At 42.3% G+C, this 18910-nt stretch overlaps 1 protein-coding gene across 1 annotated transcript in view; it reads left to right on the top strand.

The window, feature by feature from the left end:
- The window catches only part of zgc:174164 (uncharacterized protein LOC570656 homolog), a 59457-nt gene that overhangs the window by 10963 nt on the left and 29584 nt on the right, over positions 1-18910 (top strand). Inside the window, exons 5-9 of the mRNA XM_060842036.1 lie at positions 1897-1973; positions 10996-11185; positions 13763-13828; positions 13925-13996; positions 14998-15167. Of these exons, the coding sequence (XP_060698019.1) occupies positions 1897-1973; positions 10996-11185; positions 13763-13828; positions 13925-13996; positions 14998-15167 (575 nt within the window). The remainder of the gene's footprint in view (positions 1-1896; positions 1974-10995; positions 11186-13762; positions 13829-13924; positions 13997-14997; positions 15168-18910) is intronic.

Here is an 18910-nt window from a genome sequence, read left to right as displayed (position 1 = left end):
GGCCATGACGACCACATATCCCAACCCAATCTAGTCCCACCTGCCAGCACTTAGCCTGTATCCCTCCAAACTCTTCCTATTCATATACCCATCCAAATGCCTCTTAAATGTTGCAATTGTACCAGCCTCCACCACTTCCTCTGGCAGCTCATTCCATACACTTACCACCCTCTGCGTGAAAAAGTTGCCCCTCTGGTCTCTTTTATATCTTTCCCCTCTCACCCTAAATCTATGCCCTCTAGTTCTGGACTCCCCAACCCCAGGGAAAAGACTTTGTTCTATTTATCCATGCCCCTCATAATTTTGTAAACCTCTATAAGGTCACCTCTCAGCCTCCAATGCTCCAGGGAAAACAGCCCCAGCCTGTTCAGCCTCTCCCTGTAGCTCAGATCCTCTAACTCTGGCAACATCCTTGTAAATCTTTTCTGAACCTTTTCAAGTTTCACAATATCTTTCCGACAGGAAGGAGACCAGAATTGCACGCAATATTCCAACAATGGCCTAACCAATGTCCTATACAGCCACAACATGACCTCCCAACTCCTGTACTCAATACTCTGACCAATAAAGGAAAGCATACCAAATGCCTTCTTCACTATCCTATCTACCTGCGACTCCACTTTCAAGGAGCTATGAACCTGCATTCCAAGGTCCCTTTGTTCAGCAACACTCCCTAGGACCTTACTATTAAGTGTATAAGTCCTGCTAAGATTTGCTTTCCCAAAATGCAGCACCTCGCATTTATCTGAATTAAACTCCATCAGCCACTTCTCAGCCCATTGGCCCATCTGGTCCAGATCCTGTTGTAATCTGAGGTAGCCCTCTTCGCTGTCCACTACACCTGCAATTTTGGTGTCATCTGCAAACTTACTAACTGTACCTCTTATGCTCGCATCCAAACCATTTATGTAAATGACAAAAAGTAGAGGGCCCAGCACCGATCCTTGTGGCACGCCACTGGTCACAGGCCTCTAGTCTGAAAAACAACCCTCCACCACCACCCTCTGTCTTCTACCTTTGAGCCAGTTCTGTATCCAAATGGCTAGTTCTCCCTGTATTCCATGATATCTAACCTTGCTAATCAGTCTCCCATGGGGAACCTTGTCGAACACCTTACTGAAGTCAGTTGACTTCAATTTGGCTGTTGGGACCACAAATTAGTATAGAGAAAATCAGCAAAAGGTTAGGTGGATTGGCCATGCTAAATTGCCCAGAATGTCCAGGGATGTGTAAGTTAGGTAAATTAGATATGGGAAATGCACAATTGTAGAAATAGTGTAAGAGGACGGGTCTGGTTGGGATGCTGTTCAGAAGGGCAGGATGGACTCAATGACCTGAAAGATCTGATTCCACAGTGTAGGATTTCTATGCTTCTGTGATTTAATCACCATCCAATAACCACTGCTGATAGGGATTAGGAGAACAGGATAACTCACAGTAATGTGCTTACAGTAGTCATCTTGGCTCACATATGAAGATTTGCCAATTAAGCTGAGATCTGGATACTGATTAGAGCCCACAGACATACATTTGAGCAGGAAGGAGGAAAAACGTTCATTGCAGTTTTCGCTATCGCCCTCAGTTCTTCAGTGAAATCCAAAACTGTATTTTCTTCAATGATGTCACCATAACAATGATGGCAGTCTTAACTGTGTTGTAAATCCAGTATGGGTCACTCTGCTTTAATGTGCATTTCCTCAACACAAATTCTCTGTAATGCAATAGATGAATTGAGGATGCTATTTTAAAATGTGTGTTGGCTGTAATATTGCTAACACGTTAAGCACAATTTCTCAAGCGTGATTTTTCTATAATGCGGGGTCGCACAAGAACGCCACCATCATGTTATAGAAGAACTGCCAGCAATTAATATCTACAATGAATCATTCATTTCAGACCCACTGTTACTACCATGGCGTTGTGGAGGGCATTATTGATTCCAAAGTTCTGCTCAGCACGTGCTCGGGTGTCAGGTATTGTATTATAACTGTTTTCATTTTACAGCTAAAAATAGTTTTGTACACCCCTAATTTGAGTTCGATGTCTTACTGAAATCTTATGGATAATACTTTCTTCCAAAGTTATTTTGAAATATAAATTTGCAAAAATATGGCACCTTATGAAAAATATCATAAATTTTCATATTCCAGGATAAGTGCTTACTTTTTGATACAGAGTATTTTAGTTTGTTGGTAAATATTTGTGCACAGCAAAGAAGGAACATTGTCATGTCAAAAACATCAAGAAAAAACCATATTCATTTTTAAATGTGCTGCATTATCTTTAACACCAATTTTACATCCGTGTCTCAGATTAAAGTATAATTCAAGGAATGTAACTTACTACAGTGCTGCTTTCAATGCAGCACTGGAATATCAACATAGGCTATATGCTCAATTCCTGAAGTCAGACTCAAATTCATAACATTCTGATTCAAAGATGGGACTATTACAAATTAACCCTATTTTAAATCGAAAATCTTTAAGTAAACTACTTCTATTATCAAATCTCATGTGCTATATGCAAGGATTTAAGACAAAAATATAGTCTTTAATTGATGTATGGTTAGAGGACAGTGGAGGTAGATAGTGAACAGATACAATTAATTTGGTACTTTATTTTTAATATTTTCCTTACATTGATGCAATATATTGTTTCTGTAGCAGCTTTTGATTCAAAGCATTTTACAGCCGATTTAGTTCCTTAAAATGTTTTCACTTGGGTCATATCAGCAGCATAAAACATACCAGGAGTTCCTACAAACTGTCATGAGGTACATGACAGGAGGGATTTTTTTAGTGATGGTGATTGGTGGATCTATATTAGCCAGGACACCAGCGAAGGCACGTTTGCTCTGTTCAAGAAGTCACATGGAATCTTTTATGTCCATCTGAGAAGGTAGTTGGAGCCTCCATTCAACCTTGTAGTCAAAAGAAGCAATACAGAGTTCTCAGTTCTGCACAAAAGATTATATTTCCTTACTTATGATGATGATGGATTCTTCCATCACTTTGACAGATCAATGGTCAGCAAGGCGACCAAATGTTCATTTCCTAGATTGGTATTTTCTCATATGTGATGTTAAACCAAATCTTGATTTTTGTATCTGATTCAAAATGCTACATGTGAAATCACTAATGGGAATGTGAGCAATGGCACTGGTACATAAATCCTTTAGGAAACTAAACCCTGTTCTCCTCAAATGTTGAGATGCTTGATGACAGAAACCTGTCCATTTGAATCTATTTAGAGTGTTGAGATTTATATGTAGTACAGCCAATTTATAGAGTCTGAGATTAACTTTGAGAGCATCTGAGTTCAGGATGTGTTATGGTGCAGGTATCGGTCTTCAATTGGCTAGTATTTACTGCCTTTGCCTTTGTTCTGGTGAATACCGAGTATTTTTGTAGGAACTTGTGGGGGGTTAGGAATTCTGTCTTTTTTATAGTTCATTTGTAGTTAAATATTGCCAACACTCACCTGGCTACCTCATCCATTATTGTTGGAAGATCTCATTTCATGGAGGGTAGCATCCTTGCCTCTGAGTTAAATGATCAGGTTTAAGTCCGACTCCAAATCTGGATGACCCATGGAAGTGTGCTTAGCATGGGGTCAAACACGCTGATTATTAACCTAAAAATCCTCTGAAATGCCTGTAGCAGATGGTAAAAGCAGGAAAGTCTCCTGAGTATCTTAACGTGGCATGGTGCTGCTCAAACTGTAGCCTCTAGCAATGGGCTCACGAACTGTTATAGGAATGATATATCTATAGAACAAATGCAAGCCCAAGCTTTGTCAGTTTCATATGCCATTAGGTGTTAGATTGTTTTATCTATAGTATACAAAAGTTTGAGGAGACAGGAGATGGGTTAAAACATGTGCAAAATGCTGGCTTCTTCTCCTGATAGAATTAAGAGCATTTATCTGGTCTGATTGTATAATTAAGAGGTGTTAGACCTTTGGTCTTTTAAGTTCATACAATCCCTACAATGTGGAAACAGGACCTTTGGCCCAACAAGTGCACACTGACCCTCTGAAGAGTAACTCACATAGACCCATTCGCCCTACCCTATATTTGTTATGGTTCTGTTCGCTGAGCTGGGAATTTGTGCTGCAGACGTTTCATCCCCTGTCTAGGTGACATCCTCAGTGCTTGGGAGCCTCCTGTGAAGCGCTTCTGTGATCTTTCCTCCGGCATTTGTAGTTGTTTGAATCTGCCGCTTCCGGTTGTCAGTTCCAGTTGTCCGCTGCAGTGGCCGGTATATTGGGTCCAGGTCGATGTGCTTATTGATTGAATCTGTGAATGAGTGCCATGCCGCTGGGAATTCCCTGGCTGTTCTCTGTTTGGCTTGTCCTATAATAGTAGTGTTGTCCCAGTCGAACTCATGTTGCTTGTCATCTGCGTGTGTAGCTGCTAAGGATAGCTAAGCGTGGTTTGCACACAAACGTGGACAGCACACAAAACCAACAGCCACTCTCAGACAACAACTCACCAGAATGAAGGACCATTACCCAGCATGAGCAAAACCAATGTAGTGTACAAAATCCCACGCAAAGACTGCACAAAACACTACATAGGACAAACAGGAAGACAGCTAACGATCCACATCCATGAACACCAACTAGCCACGAAACGATATGATCAGCTATCCTTACCACACGCAGATGACAAAGCAACATGAGTTTGACTGGGACAACAGGACAAGCCAAACAGAGAACAGCCAGGGAATTCCTAGAGGCATGGCACTCATCCACAGATTCAATCAATAAGCACATCGACCTGGACCCAATATACCGACCACTGCAGCGGACAGCGGAACTGACAACCGGAAGCGGCAGATTCAACCTACTACAGATGCCGGAGGAAAGATCACAGAAGCGCTTCACAGGAGGCTCCCAAGCACTGACGATGTTACCTAGACAGGGGACGAAACGTCTGCAGCACAAATTCCCAGCTCAGCGAACAGAACCACAACAACAAGCACCCGAGCTCCAAATCTTCTCACAAACTTTGAACTACCCTATATTTACCCATGACTAATGCACCTAATCTACACATGACTGAATACTATGGGCAACTTAGTACAGCCAATTCATCTAACCTGCACACCTTTGGACAGTGGGAGGAAACCAGAGCACCTGGAGGACAACCACACAGTCATGGGGAGAATGTGCAAACTCCACTCAGACAGTTGCCGGAGGCTAGAATTAAACTTGGGTTCCTGGCTCTGTGAGGCAGCAGTGCTAGCCACTGAGCCACCGTGCCACCCATTTAGTAAATTTTAGTAAAAAATACTAGGCCTATATGCTCTAAGTAATTTAGAAATTGTACCTGCATTTAATAAAAGAATTAAGGATATTAAACTGATTACTGCATCTGGGAGCTTTCACAGAATCAGACAATCCCTACAGTGTGGAAACAGGCCATTTGGCCCAACAAGTCCACACTGACCCTCCACCCACCCAGACCCATTCCCCTATCCTATTACTCTATATTTACCCCTAACTATTGTACCTAACTCACACATCCTTGAAGACTGTAGGGAATTTTGCATGTCCAATTTGCCTAACCTGCACCACTTTGTACTTTATTTACTATTTGCTGGTGTGAGTTTCATTCATTCATGCAATTTCATGAAAGTGTTGTTTTGTCAGTTAGTTTCTTAAAGGGATAACAGTCCAGTTAAAAGATATTTAACAAGTACGTACTAATTGGGGAAACTGGTTGCTAACTTATTTAGAGCATATAGGCCTAATATTTTTTATTAACATTTACTAACTTAAAAGACAAAAGGACTAACACCTCTTAATTGTGAAAACAATTTGGTAATCTGTAATTTATTCAGGTCTGAGAGACGATTTGCAAGGGCTGATTAATATTATAATGTTTTGTGGAGACTTGATGGAGATGATATTGTTTATGATATCGATATCTACTCAGAGGTAGCAAGGGCTGAGCAGGTGCAAAAATGCAGTAATGAGTTTGAAAGGATTGTTTAAATTAGAAAGGATTGTTTTAATTTGATCTATCCGTGATAGTAAAGTATACTTCCAAGCCATGGTTTTATGAATGAATGAATGAAACCATGCTAATGTAAATAATGGGTCAGGATTATGAGAGAACGAACAGGAACCAATTTTAATGAATGTAGCGTGTTGGTGAGTGAGTTGATAAAGATAACCAATAACAATATCTCACAGGCCCATTGTGTCTGCACCAACATTCTGAGAAGCATCCCACTCAGATCCATCCCCCTACCCTATTCTTGTAACCTTCTGTAACACTACTATTATAGGACAAGCCAAACAGAGAACAGCTAGGGAATTCTTAGAGGCATGGCACTCATCCACAGATTCTATCAACAAACACATCGGCCTGGACCCAATATACCGGCCACTGCAGCGGATAGCAAGAACTGACAACCGGAAGCAGCTGAGACAAACCATTATAAATGCCGGAAGAAGCATCACAGAAGCGCTTCACAGGAGGCTCCCAAGCACTGAGGATGTCACCTAGACAGGGGACGAAACACAAATTCCCAGCTCAGCGAACAGAACCACAACAACGAGCAGTCAAGCTACAAGTCTTCTCACAAACTTTGAACATCTTGTAACCTTCATTTAACATGGCTAATGTACCTAGCATGCACAACCCTTGACATTATGGACAATTTAGCATATCCAATCCACCTAACCTGCACATGGAATCATACTGCACAGAAATAGACCCTATGGTCCAACCAGAGCATGCCAAACATAATCCCAAACTAAACTGGCCCCACCTGCCTCCTCCTGGTGCATATCCCTCCAGAATGAACTTCCTAAGGAAGTGGTGGATGTGGGTATAATTACCACATTTAAAAGACATCTTCGGACCGAGGGAGGAAACCAGTGCACCCAGAGCAGGAAGTGCAAACTCCCCACAGACAGTTGCTTAAGGCTGGAACAAACCTGGTACCCTGTTGCTCTGAGGCAACAGTGCCAACCGCTGAGCCACTGTGCCACCTGGTGTGTGAATGTGAGAAGAATATAAAAACAAACATGTGCAATGAAAACATGACAACAGAAATTAAACTTTTCTGGATAGGAATAGCCAAGAGATTGGAGATCCTGATGGGCCTAGAGATTGATTTGTGCGTGGATCTATTTAAGTCAGTGAAATCCAATTTTGCACAATAATCTTCAAACACATCCTTACTAATGCATGCAAAGAATCTAATGTCTCTTCCAGACTCAGACCTTGGCCATGGATGTCTTTACTTTCAACCTATAACAATATACCAGCTGCAGTAATGCAACATTGAGTACAAACATCTTGTCCACCATACTGGTAGGTTAAACAATCATAAAATGGTATTACTGAGTTGCAAGGATCAGTTTTTTAAAAAGTTTCTTATAGATATGTAGCAGACAGAGATCTTCAAATGTAGTAATGACATAAATGCAGGTTATAAACTGATGAACTCAGTTAAGGAAATAATGGCAAGAAACCTTTTGGTTGTTATTCCATAAAATCATCCTTGCCTCTATATTCCAGTGTTGGAGATTGTGGGGGCAGAGGCAAATCTGATGTTTTTAGGGCAAGCGGGTAAACTACTTGATACAATATAGTGGCACAGTCCCTGGCTACTTTTGATTGGAAAGGGAAAGCATTCCCTCAAAGGTCTAGACCACCTTGTTGCCTTTATACTGCTGATAAAATCTAGAGTGTGGTGCTGGAAAAGCACAGCAGGTCAGGCAGCATCCAAGGAACATGAAAGTCGATGTTTCAGGCAAAAGCTCTTCAGGAAGAGCCATTCCAGATGCAAAGCTTTTGCCGAAATGTTGACTCTCCTGCTCTTTGGATGTTGCCTGGCCTGGCTTTTCTCAATTCTGATCTCCAGCATCTGCAGTCCTCACTTTCTGCTCTATCACATGACTGCTCAAGCAGAGTCTAAAAGATTTTGCCCCACTCAGTGTACCAACCCTCCAATCTTTGTGTTCCAACTCCTTCAGGGAAATTAGAACACCTCGATAAGAAGACCTTTTCACTGACTGCCCTGATATTTGACTTGTGTGAAATAAACAATGGTACAACATAAGCTCAGTGTGGAAATGTGTTGCTGGAAAAGTGCAGCAGGTCAGACAGCATCCAAGAGCAGGAGAATCGACGTCTCGGGCATGAGCCCTTCTTCAGGAATGAGGAAAGTGTGTCCAGCAGGCTAAGATAAAAGGTAGGGAGGAGGGACTTGGGGGAGGGGTGTTGGAAATGCGATAGGTGGAAGGAGGTCAAGGTGAGGGTGATAAGCCGAAGTGGGGGTGGGGGCGGAGAGGTCAGGAAGAAGATTGCAGGTTAGGAAGTCAGTGCTGAGTTTGATGGATTTGACTGAGACAAGGTGGGGGGAGGGAAATGAGGAAACTGGAGAAATCTGAGTTCATCCATTGTGGTTGGAGGGTTCCTAGGCGGAAGATGAGGCGCTCTTCCTCCAGCTTTCGTGTTGCTATGGTCTGGCGATGGAGGAGGCCAAGGACCTGCATGTCCTTGGTGGAGTGGGAGGAGAGTTGAAGTGTTGAGCCACGGGGTGGTTGGGTTGGTTGGTCTGGGTGTCCCAGAGGTGTTCTCTGAAACGTTCCACAAGTAGGCAGCCTGTCTCCCCAATATAGAGGAGGCCACATCGAGTGCAGTGGATGCAGTAAATGATGAGTGTGGAGGTGCAGGTGAATTTGTGGCGGATATGGAAGGATCCCTTGGGGCCTTGGAGGGAAGTAAGGGGGGAGGTGTAGGTGCAGGTTTTGCATTTCTTGCGGTTGTAGGGGAAGGTGCCTGGAGTGGAGGTTGGGTTGGTGGGGGGTGTGGACCTGACGAGGGAGTCACAGAGGGAGTGGTCTTTCCGGAACGCTAATAGGGATGGGGAGGGAAATATATCCTTGGTGGTAGCGTCCGTTTGGAGGTGGCGGAAATGACGATGGATGATACGATGTATCTAGAGGTTGGTGGGATGGTAGGTGAGGACCAGTGAGGTTCTGTCCTGGTTGCAATTGGAGGGGCAGGGCTCAAGCGCGGAGGAGCGGGAAGTGGAGGAGATGCGGTGGAGGGCATCGTCGATCACGTCTGGGGGGAAATTGCAGTCTTTGAAGAAGGAGGCTATCTGGGTTGTACGGTATTGGAACTGGTCCTCCTGGGAGCAGATGCGGTGGAGACAAAGGAATTGGGAATATGGGATGGGTTTTTACAACGGGTAGGATGGGACGAGGTGTAGTCCAGGTAGCTGTGGGAGTCGGTCAGTTTATAGTAAATGTCCGTGTTGATTCAGTCGCCCGAGATAGAAATGGAAAGGTCTAGGAAGGGGTGGGAGGAGTCTGAGACGGTCCAGGTAAATTTGAGGTCAGGGTGGAAGGTGTAGTTGAAGTGGATGAACTGTTCAACTTCCTCATCGGAGCACAAGGCAGCGCCGATCCAGTCATCGATGTAGCGGAGGAAAAGGTGGGGGGTGGTGCCGGTGTAGCTGCAGAAGATGGACTGTTCCTCATATCCTACGAAGAGGCAGGCATAGCTGGGGCCCATGCGGGTGCCCATGGCTACTCCTGGCAGTGTGACTGAATTTATGCTATCTAGTGGAAAATTCTGCTACTTGGTGATGAATAGCAACACTTTCACACAAAATATATTTGTGGCAACTATATTTTGTAAAAATAATTTAATTACAATTGTGACTTGTAATGATTTATTCCAATTTGTTTATTTTCACAATGGCACAGAACTAATTATGAATATTTAAGTGGCCTTCGTAGAAAGTTTAAACAAAAAGTTTATTGTGATCTGAAATGCTTTAACATAAACAAGCTTTGGTGATACTGCTTCTGGCTATTAATACACATAACATACTTTTTGTCCTCATCAATGACTGGAGGAAAGCACATTCCACACTAGGCAGGCCTGACAGTAGAACTTCCTTTACTTTCTGATAATAACAGACTTTTTCAAATGCGAGTGAACATGAAAGTCAGCTAGATTATCAGAGTTTAATGTTGGGAACAATGTACTAAATAAAATAAAAGCAAAATATTGCAAAAGCTAGAGATCTGAAATGAAAACAAAGGTGCGAGAGAAACTTAGCAGGTCTGGTAGCATATGAGGAAAGACAAACAGAGTTGATGTTCCGAGTCTAAAATGACTTCTTCTATATCAAAGCAGTAATTGATGGTCAATTGTTATATGCTTTTGGGTTGTGAAAGTTTCACATGGAATGTAGCTGGCCTAGATTGAGCAATGAGAAAGGTGAGGTTTGCTCAACTTGAGAGAATCCAGGGACAGTGATTAAGCATTTTTAGGTCCTACGTAAAACTGTTACCTTCATATCTTCCAGAAATATCTGCCTTGAACATACATTGTGAAATTTAAAAAATGCAGTTTTATATTTTAGAAGTAGTTTCCTCCTGTTATTCAACTCAGTTGAGTGTGTGAGGGTATATTTGTGTGAATGCCTGTTTCTGTTTGTGTGTTTGCATGAACTCATTTCAAAATGACCAGCTATGCATCCAAAAATTGGTTCTGTGAGTCTGGCTCTCCGCTGATTTTGGTTTGGTTTATTATTGTCACATGTACCTAGGTACAGTGAAAAGTTTCATTTTTGTGTAGCAGGCAGATCATACCATACAAAGTATACATAAGAGTAATAGAACAGAGCAAGGCTGCAGAGGAGGTGCACAAAAGCAAGATCAACATTATATTTGAAATTTGAGATGTCCATTCTGAATTCTAACAACAGCAGGGAAGAAGCTATTCTTGAATCTGTTGATCTATGTGTTTAGGTTTTTGTATTTTCTGTTCGATCAAAGAGGTTGGAAGAGATTATAATGGGGTAGGAGGGGTCTTTGATTATGTTGGCTACCTTTCCGAGGTAGCGAAAAGAGTAGATGGTCTCTGGAAGCAAAGCATCATGGATATAATCTTTTAATGGTTCAATCACAGTAACTCAACAATATGTATTCTTTATCCTTGTGTATGTATTACAGAGGAATTATTTTGGTTGGTGAACAAAGTTTTGGAATTGAGCCATTGGAAAACTCACTTACCTTTGAACACCTAATTTATCGACTTGAGGACATGCAAACAGAACCCTTTGTATGTGGAGTACCTCACCACAAACAATCAACAAACCATGATGGTCATTCGAGCTATGGGAGCTTGGTGCAGCACCTGAGAGTAATTACAGCTTTATTTAATTGTTTCATTATCTAATAACAAAAAAATTAGAAACTTCATGTTACAAAATGAATCATAGGTTCCTGAGCAGCTTAGAAGCAGTTTTAATCCATGTTTAACTGGGTAAAATCACAAGTGATAGAAACTGGATATATATCTTTGAAGAATGCAGTGTATCCAAGTTAAGCAGAATACTGCACACAACCTGTTTTAACAAAAGCATAAAATTAGAACTGAATTTTCCCAGGGACAATCATAACCTGCAACTGGACCATAATGTAGGAGCCAAAACCAGGACTGGCACTTTAGCAGCAACGTCAAGTAAAAAGCCACAGCTTGGGACCACTGTACAATTGAGGTATGTACCCCATACCCCAAAGCTTCTGGCCAGAACACAGAACCAATAGTTTCACAGCTTTGCAACCATTGTTGTGGTTCTGTTCGCTGAGCTGGGAGTTTTTGTTGCAAACGTTTCGTCCCCTTTCTGGGTGACATCCTCAGTGCTTTGGAGCCTCCTGTGAAGCCACTGTTGAGACTGCAGGTTGAAGGAGATCAATGCCCTTGAGTTGCCTGTGAAAGTGTAAATAGCAGACACAAGGCAGGTCCCAGCAATCAGAGAAGAGGAGTCTCGTAACAGTGACCATATCCTATGTGAAGGAGCAGATATTGATGCTATAGGTCCCCCACCTTGGGCCACAGACCAGCCAATAAGGAAGATACACCCCTTGGAGACTGTCAGGGCAAAATACTGTTGGGACTGGGAGGCAGCACTTTACTAGTGATTCATGCTACCCAATTAACCTTCTGACAACAGTTGTATTATATTCCCACTGCTGGTAATTTATCATATTGGTAGAAAACATTGGGCTCCCCTCCTAATGTCTTGCATTTTACTAACCATCACATCTCATAGCCCATTATATATTTTTCTCACATTGATGCCATTTTATTGTGGTAACGTTTTGATCTAAAATATGTTCCAACTCAAGAATCTTCAAAGATACAGATCATCATATTAGAATTGTTGTGGTACATTTCTAAAATCGTGCACTACAATACTTTCTCAGTCAATACATCTAAAACATTTGAAATATGTGCCACTTTTCCAAAACTGATGTTTATTCATAGTCTATTATATTGGTCCAGGAACATTTGACCCTTCATATTCCCATGATTGTACAGCCAGTTTGATTGTCAATATCCTTGTCTAAACCATTAAATGATTTTAACCTTACCCACTTGGTGGCAATTTAGCCATTAATCAGTTAAATACTCTCAGGATTTAGCTGCCTCCCTCTTTCCTTACCTCTCCCTCACCTTTGATGGTCTACATTGCCCTTAACAGGCTTTGCAAGTAAATTAATCAATTGCAAAACACTAGTGGTGGTTAACAGATGAACATGTATCACAAATGATTTGGATTTGGGGAAAGAGATCATTCAGTTGCACTTCTGGACATAAAAGAAACAATAAGAAGAAAAAAATGCTCTCAGGAGCTCTTCTGAGCAAGTAGCCCTGGGTTCAAGTCCTCCTGCTCCAGAGGAATATAATAACATTCCTGAACAGATTGATTCAAAAATATCTTAAAAGCTCTCAGTTACCCGACTTGGTGTTGACTTTTTCAATTTTCACCAAATGAGGCCAGGACGTATTTCTTCATTGGTTTTGCATGTGAACATGTCCTTAACAATCCTTTATTGACAGTCTTACCATTTAAGCAAAGTCAACAAATGAATACTATTCAGAAGTATACATGTTTTGTATATTTGGGTTTATTATTTTATATATATATATATATATATATGCACAGCAAAGATTTTGTCCAACATTATATGATCCAATCATGTCTTAAACTTAGTGATGCTGCAGTCATCACCATTCTCATCAGTAATCACACGTAACCCAACTCACCTCCGAGTGCAAGTCCCTTCCATTTTTACGATGTTTGCACACACCCTCAAAAAAAATTCCACCCACGTAAAGAAATGCACTGATTTTCAATCCCATAAAAGCTCTTTGTTTTAAATTCCAAAGTCTCACAAGCTGACTGCAAAGGGATGATTGTGCAAGCAATAATTGCATGACCCTTACAGCCTAAATTAGTTTTGCTAGTGTTGCATTTCTATTCTTGAACAAAACCAATCCTTTTACAATGCAGTTCTCCTCTTAGCAATTGTGGGACAGACAAAGACCTGTTTTAAAAATACATTGAGTTTTTTTCTGATTGTTTTGTAAAATCACTTTTAGCAATTTCAGAGAAGTACATTTGTTGGGGTGTGCTCTAGTCAATAATGCATTGGATAATAAAAATGTATGTTCAAATCCATTTTCCATAATGCAAAAATAAGGGTATTCTGTTATATAACTGAGAGAACAAGAACTAGAAACATAGACAAAATGTATGTATAATTTTGTATGTACTCTGATATTGCAATCATAGAATAAAATATTTATTCTGTAAAGAGAATGCTGCATTATAAGTTATTGCATCTAATGTGCAAGCTACACAGAATTAGGTATATACAGAATTTAACAATACCAAGTTCATCTAATTCTATCTTTATGTTTAACCATTAGAAAAAGCGAGAAGTTTTACCAAGAACCAGATTTGTGGAGTTGGTTTTGGTTGTTGATAATGATAAAGTAAGTCACAATTTCTTCAAATAATTCAAAATTACATTAAAAGGATATCATTGTCATTAAATCTATTGACATTTGGTCGTGTTTTGTGTTTTTCAGTATAATTTGCACAACAGGAATGAAACTCTGATTCAGGAGCAAATGGTTGAACTGGCTCATATTGTAAACGGTGTATGTATGAGTTTTTTTGTGGGTCAATTTTCATTTATCTAATCTAGATGTAACACTCCTGACTCTCAACATTCTTATAGCTTTTATCACCTCAGAGAGACACGAGGTTCTATATGGTGTGGAATTGTAGCAAGCATGGTTAAAGGCATGAACCAGTGATTACAGACCTTGTGTGGTATCACACTATGTGGGATGAGGTTTATAGATGGGAAGGAAGCATGGTATGGTTTAAAGGAATAGACTTGGTATCATATAGATTGGAGGAACCAGGTGGGACGTTATTTAGGTTTGAGGATCAATGATCTTGTGGAAATACTACTTTAATGGTGATATGCATCATATCCCTTTATCCATTCTGTACCTCATTAGATATTAAGTCCTTTAAACATGTCTGCCAGGTTGACTGTGATTAATCACAATGTCATTTGTGAACTCCACCACTTTCCTCATTTCCCTTTCCCCCACCTTACTCCAGTTCCAACCTTCAAGCTCAGCACTGTCCTCATGGCCTGTCCCACCTGTCAATCTTGCTTCCCACCTACTTGCTCCACCCTCCTCTCCAACCTACCACCTTCACCCTCATCTCCACACACCTATTGCACTCTCAGCAATGCCAGCCTCAAGCCCCTCTCCCATTTATCTCTCCTCAAGGTTCCTGGCCTCATTCCTGATGAAGGGCTTTTGTCTGAAACGTCAATTTTCCTGGTCCTCGGATGCTGCCTAACCTGCTGTGCTTTTCTAGCACTATTCTAATCTTGATTGTGATTAATCAAGGCAATGCCCTAAAGAATGAACCATATAACTGCTGTCTCAAACAGGACTCTTCTTATACAATATATAACGTTTTTCCCCTTTAAGATTGGTGTCCTACTGAGTGCAAGATGACGATCTTTGACAAAATGTCTCTTTTTCTGATGATACTCAAGACCTGTGCTATTGAATGGCTATTTAGAAAAATAGTCATCAATCAAAAATACTAACTTTTTAAAATCACCTGTTAGATGTACAGCTCTCTGAATGTCCGTGTCATACTGACTGGGCTCGTGCTCTGGAAAGATAAAGATCAGATTGTTATCAATGGAACTGCTGGACAGGTTTTGGATGCGTTTGTAAGATGGCGAGAACGCGTCCTGATTCCTGAGAAGCAACATGACAGTGGGCATCTTATTCTGTAAGTTTTTTAATGGGAAGTTCATCCAGGCTTCTTCAACTCCGTTTTAATAAAATTGATGGAAACCCCTTTAAGCACATCAACATGTGTTTAAACTTAAAATAAGTCAAAACTATTAATTTAACCTGGGACAGTGTTCTTTAGAGGAATAAATGGCCTTTAGTAAAGTGATATGCTCTTCTTGTCAGATGTGTGAGTTTAAGGAGAATTTACAGGTTACTGCAGATTATATCTGCAATAAATGCCATTGATTGCGAAACCTATCAGATCGAATAGATCGGTTGGAGATACAGTTAGAGGCAATGAGGAATTTGCAACAGCAAGGGGATGTGATGGATGGCAATTATGGGAAGGAGGAAAAGTCACTGATAGAGTCACATAGATGGTTAACTCCAGATAAGGTAAGAGAGGTAGATAGGTACTATAGGAGTCTTCTGTGGCTATCTCCATTTCAAATAAGTATGCTGTTTTGGAAAATGTAGGGGGTGATGGTTTCTCAGGTGAACGTAGCATGAACAGCCAGGTTTCTGGTATTGAGACTGGCTCTAATGCAATGAGTGGGTACGTCGGGTTCCAAGAGATCAATTGTGTTAGGGGATTCTCCAGTCTAAGGTACAGACAGTCGGTTCTGTGGCCAGCATCGAAAAATCAGAATGGTGTGTTGCTTCCCTGATGCCAGGATCAAGGATGTCTCAGAGAGGGTGCAGAATGTTCTCACGGGGGGGGGGGGGGGTGCAGCAACAGGTCATTGTCCACATTGGAACCAAGGACATAGGAAGGGAAAAGGTTGAGATCCTGAAGGGAGATTACAGAGAGTTAGACAGGAATTTAAAAAGGAGGACCTCGAGAGTAGTAATATCTGGATTACTCCTGGTGTACGAGCTAGTGGGGTCAGGAATAGGAGAATGGAGCAGATGAATTCATGGCTGAGGAGCTGGTGAATGGGAGAAGGATTCACATTTTTGGATCATTGGAATCTCTCTTGGGGTAGAAGTGACCTGTACAAGAAGGACGGATTGCATCCAAATTGGAAGGGGATTAATATCCTGGCAGGGAGATTTGCTAGAGCTGCTCGGGAGGATCTAAACTAGTAAGGTTGGGGGGGGGCGGGGAAAGAGATCAATCTGAGACTGGTACATTTGAGAACAAAAGTGAATCAAACAATCAGGGACAAGGTATTTATTTCAATGCAAGGGGCCTAACAGAGAAGGCAGATGAACTTAGAGCATGGTTAGGAACATGGGACTGGGATAACATAGCAATTACAGATACATGGCTCAAGGATGGGCAGGACTGGCAGCTTAATGTTCCAGGTCACAAATGCTACAGGAAGGATAGAAAGGGAGGAAAGAGAGGAGGGGGGAGTGGCGTTTTTGATAAGGGATGGCATTACAGCTGTGCTGAGGGAGGATATTCCCACAAATACATCCAGGCAAGTTATTTGGGTGGAACTGAAAGATAAGAAAGTGATTGTATTGGGATTGTATTACAAACTCCCTAATAGTCAGAGGGAAATTGAGAAACAAATTTGTGAGGAGATTTCAGCTATCTGTAAGAATAATAGGGTGGTTATGGGAGGTGATTTTAACTTTCCAAACATAATCTGGAAGTGCCATTGTGTTAAGGGTTTAGATGGAGAGGAACTTGTTAAATGTGTACAAGATAATTGTCTGTTTCAGGAAAAAGTGAGGACTGCAGATGCTGGAGATCAGAGCTTAAAAATGTATTGCTGGAAAAGCGTAGCAGGTCAGGCAGCATCAAAGGAACAGGAGAATCGACGTTTCGGGCATAAGCCCTTCTTCAGGAATGAGGAGGGTGTTCCAAGCAGGCTAAGATAAAAGGTAGGGAGGAGGGATTTGGGGGAGGGGCGTTGGGAATACGATAGGTGGAAGGAGGTTAAGGTGAGGATGATAGGCCGGAGAGGGGGTGGAGGCGGAGAGGTCGGGAAGAAGATTGCCAGTCAAGAAGGCGGTGCTGAGTCTGAGGGTTGGGACTGAGAAAAAGTGGGGGGAGGGGAAATGAGAAAGCTGGAGAAATCTGCACTCATCCCTTGTGGTTGGAGGGTTCCTAGGCAGAAGATGAGGCGCTCTTTTTCCAGGCGTCATGTTGCCATGGTCTGGCGATGGAGGAGGCCAAGGACTTGCACGTCCTTGGTGGAGTGAAAGGGGGAGTTAAAGTATTCAGCCACAGGGCGGTTGGGTTGGTTGGTGCGGGTGTCCCAGAGTTCAAGGGCGGCACGGTGGCACAGTGGTTAGCACTGCTGCCTCACAGCGCCTGTAGACCTGGGTTCAATTCCCGACTCAGGCGACTGACTGTGTGGAGTTTGCACGTTCTCCCCGTGTCTGCGTGGGTTTCCTCCGGGTGCTCCGGTTTCCTCCCACAGTCCAAAGATGTGCGGGTCAGGTGAATTGGCCAAGCTAAATTGCCCGTAGTGATAGGTAAGGGGTAAATGTAGGGGCATGGGTGGGTTGCGCTTCGGCGGGTCGGTGTGGACTTGTTGGGCCGAAGGGCCTGTTTCCACACTGTAAGTCTAAGTCTAAGTGTTCTCTGAAACGTTCCGCAAGTAGGCGGCCTGTCTCCCCAGTGTATAGGAGGCCACATCAGGTACAGCAGATGCAGTAAATGATGTGCATGGAGGTGCAGGTGAATTTCTGATGGATATGGAGGATCCCTTGGGGCCTTGGAGGGAAGTGAGGGGGGAGGTGTGGGCGCAAGTTTTGCATTTCTTGCGGTTACAGGGGAAGGTGCCGAAAGTGGAGGTTGGGTTGGTGGGTGGTGTGGATCTGACGAGGAAGTTGTGGAGGGAGTGGTCTTTCCAGATTGCTGATGGGGATGGGAGGGAAATATATCCTTGGTGGTGGGGTCTGTTTGGAGGTGGCGGAAATGACGAAGGATGATACGATGTATCTGGAGGTTGGTGGGATGGCGGTCTTTGATGAAGGAGGCCATCTGGGTTGTTAGGTATTGGAATTGGTCCTACTGGGAGCAGATGCGGCGATGCCGAAGGAATTGGGAATATGGGATGGCATATGGGAGGCCTGCTTGGAACACCGTCCTCATTCCTGAAGAAGGGTTTATGCCCAAAACATCGATTTTCCTGTTCCTTTGATGCTGCCTGACCTGTTGCGCTTTTCCAGCAACACATTTTTAAGCTCTAATTTTCTGTTTCAGTATGTGGATGTACCTACTAGAGAAGGTGCAAAACTTGATCTGCTCTTGGGAAATAAGGCAGGGCAGGTGACTGAGGTGTCAGTGGGGAGCACTTTGATGCCAGTGACCATAATTCTATTATATTTAAAACAGTGATGGAAAAGGATAGACCAGATATAAAAGTTGAAGTTCTAAATTTGAGAAAGGCCAATTTTGACAGTATTAGGCAAGAACTTTCCAAAGCTGATTGGGGGCAGATGTTCACAGGTAAGGGACGGCTGGAAAATGGGAAGCCTTTAGAAATGAGATAACGAGAATCCAGAGAAAGCATATTCCTGTTAGGGTGAAATGAAAGGCTGGTAGATGTAGGGAATGCTGGATGACTAAAGAAATTGAGGGTTTGGTTCAGAAAAAAAAGGAAGCATATGTCAGGTATAGACAGGATAGTTCAAGTGAATCCTGAGAGTGTAAAGGTAGTGGGAGTATACTTAAGAGGGAAATCAGGAGGGCAAAAAGGGGACATGAGATAGCTTTGGCAAATAGAGATAAGGAGAATCCAAAGGGTTTTTACTATACCTTAAGGACAAAAGGAT

This window comes from Hemiscyllium ocellatum, chromosome 22 (assembly GCF_020745735.1).
Source record: "Hemiscyllium ocellatum isolate sHemOce1 chromosome 22, sHemOce1.pat.X.cur, whole genome shotgun sequence".
Taxonomy (NCBI): domain Eukaryota; kingdom Metazoa; phylum Chordata; class Chondrichthyes; order Orectolobiformes; family Hemiscylliidae; genus Hemiscyllium; species Hemiscyllium ocellatum.
Note: the sequence above shows the minus strand (reverse complement) of the source record. Positions and strands in the feature narration are given on the sequence as shown.